The sequence below is a fragment of the Citrus sinensis genome, chromosome 2 (assembly GCF_022201045.2).
Source record: "Citrus sinensis cultivar Valencia sweet orange chromosome 2, DVS_A1.0, whole genome shotgun sequence".
NCBI lineage: Eukaryota > Viridiplantae > Streptophyta > Magnoliopsida > Sapindales > Rutaceae > Citrus > Citrus sinensis.
Window position 1 is genome coordinate 2430256 of NC_068557.1, and position 15134 is coordinate 2445389.

Genomic DNA, 15134 nt, shown 5'->3' on the forward strand with positions numbered 1-15134 from the left:
TAATAATGAATGTATTGACAATTTTCCATTCAAGATTCTAAATTTCAATAAACATCTAATTTGTCAACAAGCATGTTCGTTCCTTTTATGATTGAATGTTGAAATAAACAGTGTAAGATCCATCTCTTATGCTTAGTAATGGCACCAAAAGAAAATTCCTCTTTGCTCCCTTTGCAACAAAGTTGAGAGGATGATACTCAATTCTTTTTCCATTGCGAAGCTAGCTGCATTGTTAAATCCAACCTCTGTTGACTCTGTGTTGCAACTGAGCTTCATGCTTGCACCCGATTTCAAGTTAACACTAGTAGAAACGAAGCAACCCTTTTGGGTTACTGACTCCAAGGATACAGTTTCAGCCTTTCCATCCCATCTGGTAACAAGGCGAAAAATGGAGGAGCCATGAACACTAGAGGAGTCTGTGACAACAAGTTCATCATCTGTTCCTCGCACTACAAGCATTCCTGGAGAAGCAAATAGTTCTAGCATGACTGATCTGCCAATTACATCGCTGAGGGATGAAAATTCAGAGGAAGGTTTATCGTTTAAGATGAATCTGAAAGTGGCTTGAAGGGCAATATCAGTGCCAGATTTAGAGGATTTGCCATTGGGGTAGATTGTCAAGACAAAAGTTGAGTTTCTGGAAACTTTGGAAAATGTGACCAGCTGAAATTCTATGATGCAGGAATTGGAGCAACAATTTCTGAAAGAGATGTAGCTGATTCAGTCTTGATATCGGAGTCCCCATTGCTGTAACTCGTAGGCAGATAAGACCGTGGTGAATGGCCGATCAGCTGAAGAAGAAAAAAGATTTTCAATCAAAGATTTTTCATTGATAACAGAAATTCTAAACAGAACAATTCATGAAGATACCATCGATAGGCTCTATCCTTAGAATAAGGGGCAGCTGAATGGTTAATTTGTCATCAGATGTCCGTGCTGTGGTGATACATAGGAAATTTCGTGCATCAGGAATGCAACTGTTTGTTACATGTCTTTATAAAAGATGAAACCCACTTTTAATTTTTCTATCTGAAATAAAAATGTGAAAAACAATCAAAGATATTATAATTCATCACCTGTCGATGGTAGAGGCAAATCCTGGCCATTTAATGTTGCCTTTGCTCCATTAGTATTTGTCCAGCTCGATATTCTGAAACCGAAGGATAATGGTCGAGCTGCTCCCTGGATATGTATCAAATCCAGAATGTATGATGGATGAACTTCTCATTACAATGTTAAAAAATAAAAAATAAAAAACAAACACCAAGTTTGATAGCCAGTACCTTAGGAAGAAATGTGAATGTGATATGAAGATAAGGATCCGAAGAAACGACAGGATCAACTTTCTGGTTCAGCACAATATGTCCAGATTTCCAATCAAGTGAGCTTGATATGTACTGAATGATGTAAAGACCGGGATATAATCCTTCCTCTTCAAAGTAAATAGAATCTCCTAACTTTGCGAATGACTGAATTCCTACATGGGAAACAAGAATAAAATCTTGTAAACCACTTGGCGAAAACTACACAAAATTTAGAAAGCAACTTATGTGATTCAAGAAAATAGAGAGTACAGAGAAAAAGTGGGCAATGGATACCAGACCTGTGCCATAACAGCCCCAGAGTGAGTCGAATGGTGTTCCCCAGTCCTTGGTACTTCCAGAAGCTAGAGGAAGCATGTAAATCATTACACCAGGATCGGTGCCTCATTGGATTCCAAGCACACCATTTGTTAAGGCACGCTCATAATAATCTGCATAGGCCATTTCTTTTGTCCATCGAAACAGGTTGCGGGAGACCTACAAAATTAAAAGATTATGCTATAAAGTTATAACAGATAGCTAGTTGTTTAATGAAACAGGGGAATCAAATATTGAAAATTTTTAGCCATTGATATCAGTAAAGATCCAGTTGATTAAAAGTTCTTAAATATTTTCATATTACTTTGAGCATGTTATAACTCCGTGTGATTCTTCATTCTCCGTCCCTAGAGTGGTTGCTAGTCACTTTTGATCACTCCTACTCATCAGTTAATGAAGTGAATAAGTAAAGGACTTGCATAAAGCTATGAAGTAATTGCAACTTTATGATAATAACTCAAGACAGCCTATGTAATTCAAGCCAAAGCAAGAGCTTATCGATGAAAGACAAGAACTTGAAATTGGAATGATGCCTAACATTAGTACCAGAACTATCCAACTGATGTTCCTCCACTTGCATGAGTATGAGAAGCATTAACAATATCCATAAAGAATTTCAATATTTCCTGGCAATGCATATAAAAATTAGATGATCAAATAATATTCAGAATTTTCCCAATGGAATTTTTTTAAAGCATATTTGTAGGTTCTATACTTCTATTAAGCATTTAATTAATTTGACAGTAAAGTAATATTGAGGTTAAGTAGTTTACCGTCTGAAGTTGATCGCCAGTGACTTCATACCTCATTTGAGATCCAATAACAATAGGGATTTTTGTTTTGGCACAGAAACCGGATATGTCATCAGCCTACAAGCAGAAAAGACAGATTTTTATGTCAAATTTTCAATGCGGAAGTAATATCTAAGCTCCAAAAAATAGCAAAATGATGTTACCTGTACTGCAAGCAATCCCAGTGAGCATGGTTTGTCAAAGAGGTGAACCAACACCAGATGCTTTGGATCTTGCTGGGAATGATAACAGTAAAAATATGTTTCAGATTGCAAAGTTTCAGAGCTTCTCAAGTATATATGTAACAACTAAGAAAATTAAAATTACCTACCGTTATGGTGAATAACATGTACAGGATATCATTCATGCCCCCAGTTTCTTCATTAAGTGAATCCCAGTGCCGTGTCACAATGTACTTCGTTATTACATTCTGAACTTGACATTTAAATTACTCGACCATCCATGTTGTTATCTTCAAAGCTTCAGCTTTATCAGCATATGCATATTCATCCAATAAGCCTGCCAGGATCTGCAACTCAAAGAGCACAAGATTAGTTAAAGCCAGTTATCAAACCTATAAAAGACCTAATGAATTAAGGGTTTTAATAGCTTGCGAAACAAATAGAGTAGACTTTACCTTGTGAATAGTGTAATACGGAGCCTAAACAGCCTTTAACTTCAACACATTCATATAGCTCCGTTGGAAATGCAGAAAGATACCCACTTCCCATTTGATTCTGGCATTCGGACAGAGCGGACACCAGAGCCGGCATTTTCCCTTAAGACTGTCATTGTGAGTGGTCGCCCACTTCAATGCCATTGTACCCAAGTAATGCCCTAGACGAATTCAAAAGCAGTAACTTTGTAATGTTGCATTCTTCAATATTACTTATAACAAGTAATCCAATTAGCAAGCAATTTTCCTAGCCCAGGCGATCAAAGATCCCATCTTATAAACTGAGATAAAGATTTTCATAGGACCTCCCTAATGGGACTGCCCAATAAGATGATATGCCACAAATGACGTCATATGCCCATCTCTTCCAAAATTTGATAGTGAAGTTGGATGGACATGCATGCCACAATCATAATTTACACACTAAACTTATACATATATACCTACAAAATGACCCCGGAACTCACAAATTGGATCCTCCCAGCCCCCATATGGTTTCCCGGCATTGGCAAACTGGCTGTTTTCTGGAAACTCCAAACCAAACTATCAACATCCAGCTTCAACAGATACTTCCATATTCATTTGCTGTGCACGCCAATGCATTGAATCCAAACCCAACAGAACATCATGCAATGACACCTCCTTCAAAAACTCTCCAGGTCCAGGCATTCTAACCTCACCTGGGTTTTTAATTTTCCTGTAGGACATTGCCAACTAAACTCATCCTATTCCTCCCTCAGGATCTTCCTCGGCATCAGACTCAACCATGCCATGTCATCAGATGGCGTCAGATGATTATGAGAGAGCATCTCTATTTTTTATAAGGTTCATTTCTGGATGACAAAACGTTGTATCTGAACTTATGTGAAGCTAACCTTAGAAAAACCTTTTTACATTTTTTAGCTAAAGCTAAAACGCTGAAGAGAAACATAAGCAAGAATTTGAATAACACAAAACCACTCATTTCTTTTTCTCTCTTTTTTTTTTTAATTTTTTTTCTTTTTTATTGATTACAGATATGAAAATCTTTGAAATATGTAGAGAATTTTTAACAGATAAAATGCAAAGAAGCTCCAGAGAATCATGGATATGAAGTTAGTTTTGGTTTGACTTAAAAGTCAAGCTGGTTTGACTTAAAAGTCAACATCAGGTAATTAGCTTAAAATCGTTAAGGAACCCTTTCTGTCTTTTTAGGAAAAAAATTAAAAATTAAAATATAAACCTAATTCTTTACAGCTTGTCTCTCTTATTTTTAAGGGATTAGTGCTCAATATGCTTCCAAAAAACTTTTGGGCCAACAATGGGATATTAAAAAAATAAAATAAAATAACGCTTTGACCCATATTTATTACTTGATAATCCTAAAATAAATCTGCATTTACCATGTAAATTTACAATAATAATAATAATAATAATAACAGATTCAAATGTTAAACATCAGCAATCCAACTGAAATAAAAGAAACAGCAGCTAAATTGCCTTTACTTGCAGCAAATATTTCCAATGACGTATATAAAACTGAACAGAATTGAAATAGCGTCGGGAATATAAACTATAGAACAAGAATAAAGTAAAAATTACAGCAAACGTAATGATTAGCCCTAGGATTCTGTTACCCTATTTCTTCTTGGTAGCATTTTGATTGATTCCTACATTATTTGGTCTAGCTTTACGATGTAACCTGAATCTAAGAATACCCATCTGCATATTAAAAAGTTATTCAGAACGCCAGCCGGCTGCTGCCATCGAGATTAGAAAAGTAAGGATGATTCATTGTCATACCGGTGCATTATTGGCCTTTCCATTCTGCTAGCCAACTTTTAATCTTGAATGTTGAAATAAACTGTATAAGTTTCATCTCTAAAGCTTAGCAATGGTGCCAGAAGAAAATTCCTCCTTGCTCCTTTTGCCACAAAGCTGATTGGATGATACTCACTTATTCCTTTTTCCATTACAAAACTAACTGCCTCGTTAAATCCATCCTCCGATGACTCTGTGCTGCAGCTGAGCTTCAAGCTTGCACCTGAATTGAAGTTCACGCCACTATACACAAAGCAACCATTTTGATTTACCGCCTCCAAGGATATTGTTTCATCCTTTCCATCTAACCCAGCAACCAAACGGAATACAGAAGAATCCCCTTCCTTTGGAGAATCTGAGACAACAAGTTCACCATCTGTTCCTTGCTGCACTACAAGCATTCCTGGAAAATCAAATGGTTCTAGCATAACTGATTTGCCGATAACATCTTTGAGTGATGAAACTTCGGATGAAGATTCTTCCTTCATGATGAGTCGGAAAGTGGCATGAAGAGCAGCATCAGTGCCAGATTCAGGGAACTTTTCCATTGTAATGGATTGGTTTGAGTTTGATAGTACAAAAGCAGAGTCTCCAGACTCTTGGGCAAAAGTAACGAGCTGACCATTGTATGAGGCAGGGATTGGAGTTATCCAGTCTGAAAGAGATTTTGCTGACCCAGTCTTAATGTCCCAGTCCCCACTGGTGTGACCAGCTAGTAGATAGGGACCATAAAGAATCGCCTGAATAGATGCATACGCAGGCCGGTCATCTGGACAAGAAAACTTTGTCAATCAAAGATCACATTCTAGAGAACAAAAATATTTGATTGCGGCCAAGCATATATTTGCAATGAAAAAGCTACAAGAGGGGTCACTAGACGCAGAGCTTTAAAAACTATTGCTCCATGAAGATACCTTTAATAGCCTCTGTCCTTAGATTGATGGGCAGCTGAATGGTTAATTTGTCAGTAGAGCTCCATCTTTGAGTGACAGATATAAAGTTACCTGCACTAGGAATATGTCCATAGGTCAAATGTCTGTATGCGAAAAAAGTGAAAAGATTCAAAGAACATTGTCATCAAAAAGGAAAAGGATACAAGTAATAATATAATATGAAAATATCAGTGAAAAGGTGAGACACTTTTTCTTCATTTCTCTGAAGTAAGACATTAAAAAGAATTAAACAAACTAGTATTGTGTTAACACCTGGAGCTGGGAGAGACAAACTCTGGCCATTTAATGTTGCCTTGGCACCATTTGAATTTGTCCAGAGCGGTATCCGCAAATTCAAGGAAGATGATTGGCTTGCCTCCTGCATAAATCAGATTCAAGTATGAGCTCTACTTCCAGTTGGATTTTTTTAATCAATCGAATAGTTCAGTATGAATAATGGTTAGACCCTCACTGTCATCCAAAGTTACTGTCTCATTGTTCATTTTGAGTGCTTCTAAAATAGAGGAAATGAAACAAAATACTGAAACTCACATATACAATATACATAAACATTTCTTTTCTTTTCGTAAACCCTACAAAGAGGACAATAGTTTGTTAATAATTAAAAACATGCATAAAAATTCTTTTAAACCATTACAATGGTGCTACCGGAAACCTTACGCAAGTGGGTATTAGAACTGCAACCATCAATATCTTACCTGTTGAATCGACTAGTAATAAAAAACATAATCTACAGCTTTATTATCATCTATAACTTGTAACTATCTCACATATGTGGTTAAGTTACTCTCAACAAGAGATAATAGTCCCAATTCTTTACTTCAATCAAGCAAAACCACAAAGCATTAAACAAGATACGCATCCCTAGGACCCCACAAGGCAATTTGTACTCCATTATTATCAATTTCCTATCTTGTTAATCTTTTCAAATTTGTTTGGTATCTCTTAAGTGTCCGAAGTCATACCCTAAGCCATCAGACACAATCAGATAGTACTTGTCTAATACAAGATACTGGAGAATAGATTCAGGAGTAAATGCTGATAGTACCTGCTTTGAAGAAAATGTGTGTGTCATTCGAAGGTAAGGATCCCAAGAGACAACAGGATCAACTTTCTGATTCAGCACAATATTTCCAGATTTCCAGTCAAGTGAGCTTGATATATACTGGATGATATAAAGACCAGGAACATTTCCTTCCTCTTCAAAGTATATGGAATCTCCTAACTTCGAGAATGATTCAATTCCTACAAAATCATGAAAAAAGAGCTATCACATGACCGGAGCAATGGAAGAGATTTATATAACATCAATGATACCAGCAAAAAGTAGACACGAAATGCCTAGTGGCAAAGCAATTTGGAGTCATAACCACATAAAAATGAGAAACAAATCATAAGATGTGAGTCAAGGCCGAAGGGGAAAAACAATCTAATGCAGTTCAAGTTATCATGAAAGGGAAAGTTGAATCCAGCGAATGAATCCCAAACCTGTGCCATAGCAGCACCAGAAGGAGGAGAACCTTGTTCCCCATCCATGGTAGCTTTTGGCCTTGGAATCTCCACGACCCAGTGGAAGCATGTAAATCATCACTCCAGGCTCTGTTCCTCGTTGGATACTAAGTACACCATTTGTCAAGGCACGTTCATAATAATCTGCATATACCATTTCTTTTGTCCATCTAAACAGGTGCCGCGAGACCTACAAAATCAATTAAGTTTGCTATGTAATTGCAAAGAGCAGTAGCATTCATGCTTATGCAGTAATGAAAAACAGAAGGTATGATCACTGAAAAAGATGATTCCAAATGCTAGACCCATAACAGCAGAGAGTTATGAATTATTGTGATAATTTAAAAACAAAATGCAAAAACAGATGTGAAAACATTCCCCACATGGAGTTTAAACAAAATATATAGTAGAAAATCCTTAGCCTCAAGAGTTCCAGCTAATGAGCATACCTTCAGCATATTATAAGTCGTGCACGATTCTTCATTCTCCGTCCCCAGAGTGCTTGCCAATCGCTTTGGATCTGACCTACTCATGGTAGAGAAAAGGGAATCAATAAAAATGCAGCAGATCACCAAGACTCAGATAAATAATGTGCATAAAGCTATGAAGTAATTGTTAGTAAGGAAATTCAGGCTAGCTTGCGGAAATTCAGGCAGGAGCTTGAGCTAATTAAGGAATGAGAGGTAAATCAAATTCAAAATGCCAGATATTAATACCAAAACTCTCCAGCTGATGTTCCTCCTGTTGCATAACCATGAGAAGCATTAACAATGTCCATAAAGAATGTTCCTGTGACCTGCACCAAAATTAGATAATGAAAATTAAGGTCTTTCAAAAATAACTTTTGCAAGCATTTTTATTTAAATTCTAAAACATCAGAAAACCAAAAGGTAGAACCTATGTAGTCACCATCATTTCTAAAGACTTAAGACGGAAGCTCAACATTGAAGCCTCTGAAGAATAAATAAATGAGATCTCTCAAAACAAAGAGTAAGCAGTCCACAGTGATGATAATTTGGAAAATGCAAGCCCGGCAGGTGGAAGTAAGAGTATGATCATATAGGAGGAAACTAAGCAATTGAACTTGAACCAATGCCAGTAAGCAATTTACCTTGTAGAGTGGATCACCAGTGACCTCATAGCGCATTTGAGATCCAATAACAACAGGGATATGAGTATTAGCGTGAAAACCAGAAATGTCATCAGCCTACAAGCAAAAGAAATAAACCATCATCAAGAATAAAGAGCAAATCAACCTTCTAATTTTTCATTTTCTTCAGATTTTCACATGATTACCACCGTTTAGACTCCTATATGGAACCAGAAACTCAATTCTACTCATGTATACCTAAGATACCAAAGTTAAGTTCTCAGTCACACACACACACACATATTTTGAGTTCTGCACATTTATGAAACTAATCTTCATTCCAAACCAAAATTTCTCCAGGGCAACTACATCAGTTAGAGTGCCTACGGTCAAAGTTGACAAAAGAATCAGCAAATAATCAATTAACATAAAGAATTAGTTCCCATGTCATGTAACTCCATGCTGTCAAACTATAATTTTTGTCTATTTTCGAGATTATTAGCATATTAAAACCTCTTATGAACAGCAAAGCAATTATAGTTACCTGCACTGCAAGCAATCCCAAAAAGCAGGGCTTGTCAAAAAGGTGAGCCAACAATAAATGCTTTGGATCTTGCTGAACACAGTAACATAAAAAGTTTTAGAAAGAAAAATACAGAATATCTGCAGTAAAATAATATTTTCAGAATCACATGCTTAATTGGTTGTAAATGAGCTATTTCTGCTGATATATATTGACCAAGTCCACAACATAATTTCATTCATTTTTAATATAAAGTGTGGAGTCAAATGAGGTGATAGGGGCATTGCAGGTAATGGGATACATACCGTGATGGTATATAACCTGTAAAGCACATCATTCATTCCACCAGTTTCTTCATTAAGCGAATTCCAGTGTCTTTCCACACTATATTTTGTTATAACATTCTGAACGCGATTGTAAAAGTACTCAACCATCCATTTTGTCATCTTCAAAGCTTGAGTATTATCAGCAAATGTATATTGATCCAATAGACCCGCCAAGATCTGTCAAAGTAGATTTGTCTCTAGCAAATTATATAACTTTACAAGGACTAAATATATAAATTGTATCTTGCAAAACAAACAAGATAAAACTTACCTTGTGAATAGTGTAGTATGGAGCCCAGACAGGTTTTAAAGCTTCAAAGCGGTCAAATTGCTCTGATGGAAAAGCAGAAAGATATCCTGATCCCATTTTATTCTGGCACTCAGACAAAGCAGACACCACAGCAGTCATTTTCTCTTTGAGAGTAACATTGTGAGTACTAGCCCACATGTGTGCTGATGCACTCAAGTAATGCCCTTTAAGAAGCCAAAAAGCAAGTTAGTCATTGAAATTATATCAACTGAAATTTGAATAGCCCAATTAACTTGCTGCAGTGTCAAGCATCAAAACATTGTGAAAGCTGAGAAATGTTGAAATTAAAGTTGTCCATATAATTTAGTGGCTAAATTACAAAGTAATTCTGCATATTTCATTTCCAGGATCCAAGATGTAAATCTTTAAGAATCCTAATCCACACAAAACCCACAGCATAACTCCAGTGGTTAGAAAGATTTAACTGACCATTCTTGCATGGTATTTTATATGAAGAAGATAAGATATAAAATTCAAAATCAACCTAAAACTGGTCAAATAACAATCAGAGCATTATATTGCTGAAGAAGCTCAATACACATTAGAAAGATGGTTCTTTCTTCATCCTTTTTCCCATTGACATCTCAAAGAGGAGAAAGTGCTTTCCCAAGCTTAGACATGTAAAAGAGGGGAAAAAGAATCTAGAATCAGAAAGAACTAATTAGAATATTCAACCATTAACAGTAACACTAAATGTAAAAAAGAGTAGTATGAATAGTGTAAAGTTGATTCATGATACCTTCTATAACTCTCTTTCATTCCATTCACGTAAATTCTTAAAAGTGAATTTAGTTAATCATTTTGCAGAAACATCATTAAATTTGTTAAAGCCACAATCAGTTTGCATAGACAGTAAGGGAAAACTGCAATTTAAACTCAAACACAAAGATATAGAATTACGAACTGGAATTACCTACAAAATGACCCCGAAGCTCACATGTTGGATCCTCCCACCCTTCATAGGCTTTCCCTGCTGTAGGCGAACCAGCTGTTTTTTGAAAGCTCCAAACCAAACTATCCACATCCAACATCAATAGATACTCCAAATTTGTTTGTTGTGCCCGCCAATGCAATGAACTTGGGTCCAACTTAACATCATGCAATGAAACCTCCTTAAGAAAATCTCCGGCCAATTTAAACCCATCTGGATTTTTCATTTTCCTATAAATCATTGTCCAACTAAATTCGTCTGTCTCACTCAACATCTTTCTTGGTAGCAAATTAGACCAAGCTGAATCATCAGTTGGTGTCAAATGGTAATGAGAATACACCTCTTTTTTCCACGTTTCATTTTTGGATGATAAGAGTTCGTATCTAAATGTATGCGATGCTAGCTGAGGAAATGAGTTTGTACACTCCTTACACAAAGCCACCCAACAAGAGAGAAACAAAACCAACACTTTAAACACAAAATTCTTCATTTTTACCAAGAAACTCAGATTCAAAATCTCTAACTTTTAGTAAACCAAGGTACAGCGTAAAAGTCCGCACTAAACCAACAGATAGTTTATCAACAAAACAGAATCAAAATGCTGCAAATTATTGAAATTCACCAATTTGAATATAATTCAAGACCAAAAGAACTCATTGTAACACCTTTTGAGCTCAAAATTTAGCACAAAATAATCAAGCCATACAGTATAACCACAACCCCAGGAAGCAAAATCCTTTAACTTGACCAAATTCAGCTTAATTAAACAAAAAGCCAGAGCATTCTAATATAAACAATACCAGAAGTCAAAAAACTCAAAATTCAACGAACTTGATAACAACAAAAAACACACACTTCAAGCAAAAAGAAACTTTGAAAAGTGCAATGCAAAACTCTCTCTACAAACCCACATGCGAGCTCTCAAAGACTAAAAGCTCAAATATATATACACCCACGCAAATAGAGCAAGCAAGCTAAGTAAAGCAAGAATCCAAAAACTGAAGCTATATCTTTAAAACCATCTCGTGAAAGCTAAGAATTTGTTTACGTGTAAAATAATGAAAAGGGCATTATCCCAAATGAATAAATAAATGAAATAAAATAAATTTACAGATATTTACAGTGAAGAATCACGGATTGGGTGTCTGTTTCTGCGGAAGTTTGTTTATTATGTTGACTCATTTGTCAGTGCGAGTGAAGCTTTTCAACAAAATGAATTTTTACAAAACAACAAAAGAATAAAATAAAATAAAAAATGAAATTCACTCAATTACAATGAAACTGCAGAGGAATCAGTGGTCTCTGTGCTCTCAAACAGCAAACAAGCGTTTGTGGTTTTGCTTAAAAGTCGAGCCGTTAATTGGATAATCTATTCATCTTTAATGTAACAAGAAAACACACTGAATCTAAATCTTTTAGTAAGTGCAAGTTGATTTAATTCTACTACTGATTTTATTAAGAAAGAAATCAATAATCCACTCAATATAATCAATTGATCAAATGAGAATTTTAGCATGTAAGTTTTAATTTACTAAAACTTATTAAAACCGGCCAAACTGAATCATTGTTATGAAAATATTTATTGGTTTGCGAAAATTGATGGTATTTAAAACAATGGTTTAATTAAGAGTGGAGATATATCAACTTAATTTCTGTCACCATTTTTAAGCCAAAAAATTAAGCATTCCCCATCACTTTTAATTGCATGAGTAAAGGTGATGAATTTTGATATCATATAGGTATAATATCAGTTTCGTATCTTCAGAGGATGAAATGTGGAGAGAATTTTGAAATCAGATAATGACAATACTAGCAAAGATTGAAGATCTTAACGCCTACTTCTTTGACAAATTCTTTTTTTTTTTTTTCGATAACTTCTAAATTTTACTTACAAACCTAATAATATTGACTACGACAACCGTGCACTATCGATTAATAATAAAATTTCGAATTCTTATATAAATTTGTTTTGTATAAATTGATGTAGTATAATTAAATTGATTGAAATAAATATTTCTTAACCCACATAATTTATTTTTTTATTCTATATTTTCACCCAAATCACAAATTTATATCACATCAATTTGTATAAAAATAAATTTTTATAGTTTTATGATCATTGTTTCCTATATATAGGTTTTTTTTTTTTTTTAAAAAAAAAAAAGCCAATTAACCAGACATTGAAAGCCCCAGGGCCTGCATTTATAATTCTATTTATCATTGTCTTTGTTGAATAAAGCTCAAATAAGTGGAATTTTTAGTTCTATTATCATTGCTTTTGTTGAATAAAGCTCAAATAAGTAGAATGGTGCTAATTCTTTTTAGACACGAGGCCATTTTTATCACACTGTTGAGTCACATTTTTAATTAGGTATTGCCATAGTCAAAAGTCAAATTTTTTCGATTGCTTATTTTTCTTGCACCAAAAAGAAGAAAAAAACCTAACAAAACAAACATGATATATATAATTGTTTATAGGGCTTGGCTCTGGTGCCCCTGTGACACAATACCCCAAATTTTTTCTTTAGTAAGTTAATCTCTAACAAATTACAGTTGGCTCCTTCATCTCCCTTTCATTTACATTCTTTTTTTTACCCCAACATAATGGCAAATTGCAGTTAGGCTACTTTTCAACATGCTTTTTGCCTGATTTATAAAGCTACTTTATATAAGCATTCTTCTACACTAAAACAACTATTAAGAAGAATTTGAAGGGCAATAAATTTTATGTTCTATTAAAAGTTTAAAACCATACGTTGGCTTAAATAGATTATTTTATTAATATGCAGTCGTAGATAGACAATTTCGAATGGAACTTTTCATAAGAAAATCAAATCCTAATTTAATTGCGATAACATGACCACAATTCATAAATACCATTATACTCTAACCAGAAATGAAACAATCATTTTGAAATTATTGCAACTATATATAGTATTTGTCTCATAGCCCCTAGGGAACCAAAAATTACACAAGGCCATAAAATTGAGCAAAAAGAACAAACAAAGGTACGTATCAACTCTTCTTTGAAAGCTGATATTGAATAAGTTACAATCCACATAGGGACCATTCATCGCTTAAACCATAAACACATAGATGCAGAAAGGAAATATCATGCGATGTATTGGATGGGTCCATCCCAGCCAATGCAAGTTGGGCACTGCCTTTATTAGCATGGGAGCAATTTTCTGTCATCACGGCAACTTGAATATGTGGCTATGATTACAGGGATAGAATTTATTATACGCTTGTCTGTTTGGAATATTCTTAATCACGTGTATTTACTATTACATGTTATTATATATTTAATTACGAGATACGCGTGACAAAAGTTCAAGAAATGTGAGGATTAATCGAGGGTATTCAAGACTTTATAAAAGATTGAGATTATAAAATTTCAATTTAAATATTTAAGGTTATGCATGTATTGGGACGATTTGACAGTAAATAACGGTGAAATATATAGGTGCTAAAAGTCATATTTGAAGAGAGTTTTGTTTAATTAATTTGGTCTCTCATTCATGTGGAATATTTTCATCAGCACTAATTTGAAATGAGACAGCTACGTGGTAAATTAATGATAAAGGTGATCACGAGAAATTGTTATTGATTTGAAGAATTTTCCTCACGAGAAAGATGGTAAAACAAATTCTCCAATGCCTTTACTCCCAGGATACTTGCTGGCTGAGTCGATTTACTATATATTTCTTTTGTTTTTTTAACACCAACTCAGAGATACAATCGGAATCTATTCTAACCTAAATTATATTGTGATACTATCTAAATTTTTATTTTTATATTATAATCTGTATTTATCTTATTAATATTCGAAGGACATATCAACTAAGTTACCTGTATATTTAAGTAAAGTTATATATCCTTATTCAATTATTGGAGGAAAATGAAAATCGCCTAACTTTTTTAAGAGACTGGGATGCCACTCAAAGCTACAGCTTATTTAGGGCGAGTGAGCATGGTTATATAATTACCAGATTGTCGGGAGAAGTACAAGCAAATTACAGGACCACAACTTACTCCCATCGTGTCAAAAAATCTGAATATTTAAGGGATACATTACAACAAATTCACCTCGAAATTCTTCATAGGGTGTAAAAGCGAAAAAAAAATTAATAACTAACTGAACTGTGAGGATTTTTATTATTGACATTATTGTGTCTATGAAAATGTAATTTATTTATTTTTTGTATTAAGAATTTGTCCAGTCTTGAGTATTTATTAGATTAGATTATGTGAAATATTAGAGAATATTTTTTGTGGCATAAAGAAGTATATTGGCATGTATATGAGATTAAATATCAAAGAGTTTCAAATAAAGGTGATACTACATTACTAATTATATCAAGTATTTATGCAATATTGAATGCTTAAGGAAGTATATCCGAATAGTCCTCTACTAGGTTATGGGTAAATTACTGCACCTATAAAAAGGGAAGTATTTCACACATTGAAGAAAGAAGATGACACATCGTATTTTATATAAAAAGAAGCAGCCGAAGCATGGAACAAGAAGAAAAATTATCTTAGCCACATATGGTGTTTCATGTCTCAATGCAGTTTTGGTGTT

The 15134-nt window shown here is 34.5% G+C and overlaps 1 protein-coding gene and 1 pseudogene across 2 annotated transcripts; both read right to left on the bottom strand.

The window, feature by feature from the left end:
* Positions 1 to 4224, bottom strand: LOC102620029 (uncharacterized; annotated as a pseudogene).
* Positions 4225 to 4562: 338 nt separating this feature from the next.
* Positions 4563 to 12040, bottom strand: LOC102617902 (hypothetical protein). 2 transcript variants are annotated; one of them, XM_052435019.1, is made up of 12 exons: positions 10532 to 12034; positions 9580 to 9782; positions 9288 to 9485; positions 9004 to 9075; positions 8481 to 8576; positions 8086 to 8165; positions 7819 to 7894; positions 7349 to 7559; positions 6909 to 7105; positions 6113 to 6218; positions 5822 to 5911; positions 4563 to 5676 (listed from the first exon to the last, which is right to left on the bottom strand). In XM_052435019.1, exons 1-12 carry the CDS (start codon positions 11037 to 11039, stop codon positions 4928 to 4930), a joined length of 2586 nt encoding a protein of 861 aa, XP_052290979.1. In that variant the 5' UTR covers positions 11040 to 12034; the 3' UTR covers positions 4563 to 4927. The 2 variants fall into 2 exon arrangements, with proteins under 2 accessions (XP_052290979.1, XP_024951322.1); XM_025095554.2 differs by lacking the exon at positions 9004 to 9075 and having other exon boundaries at positions 10532 to 12040.
* Between the last annotated feature and the right edge of the window lie 3094 nt (positions 12041 to 15134).

Bases quoted from the DNA above. Each gene is read 5' to 3' on its own strand.
- LOC102617902 (XM_052435019.1), bottom strand. From the start codon at position 11,039: ATGAAGAATTTTGTGTTTAAAGTGTTGGTTTTGTTTCTCTCTTGTTGG. The intron at 8,577-9,003 runs GTAACTATAATT...TTTTGCTTGTAG, and splicing joins TGGGATTGCTTGCAGTGCAG to GCTGATGACATTTCTGGTTT. The intron at 5,912-6,112 runs GTGTTAACACAA...TTCCTAGTGCAG, and splicing joins TTTGTCTCTCCCAGCTCCAG to GTAACTTTATATCTGTCACT.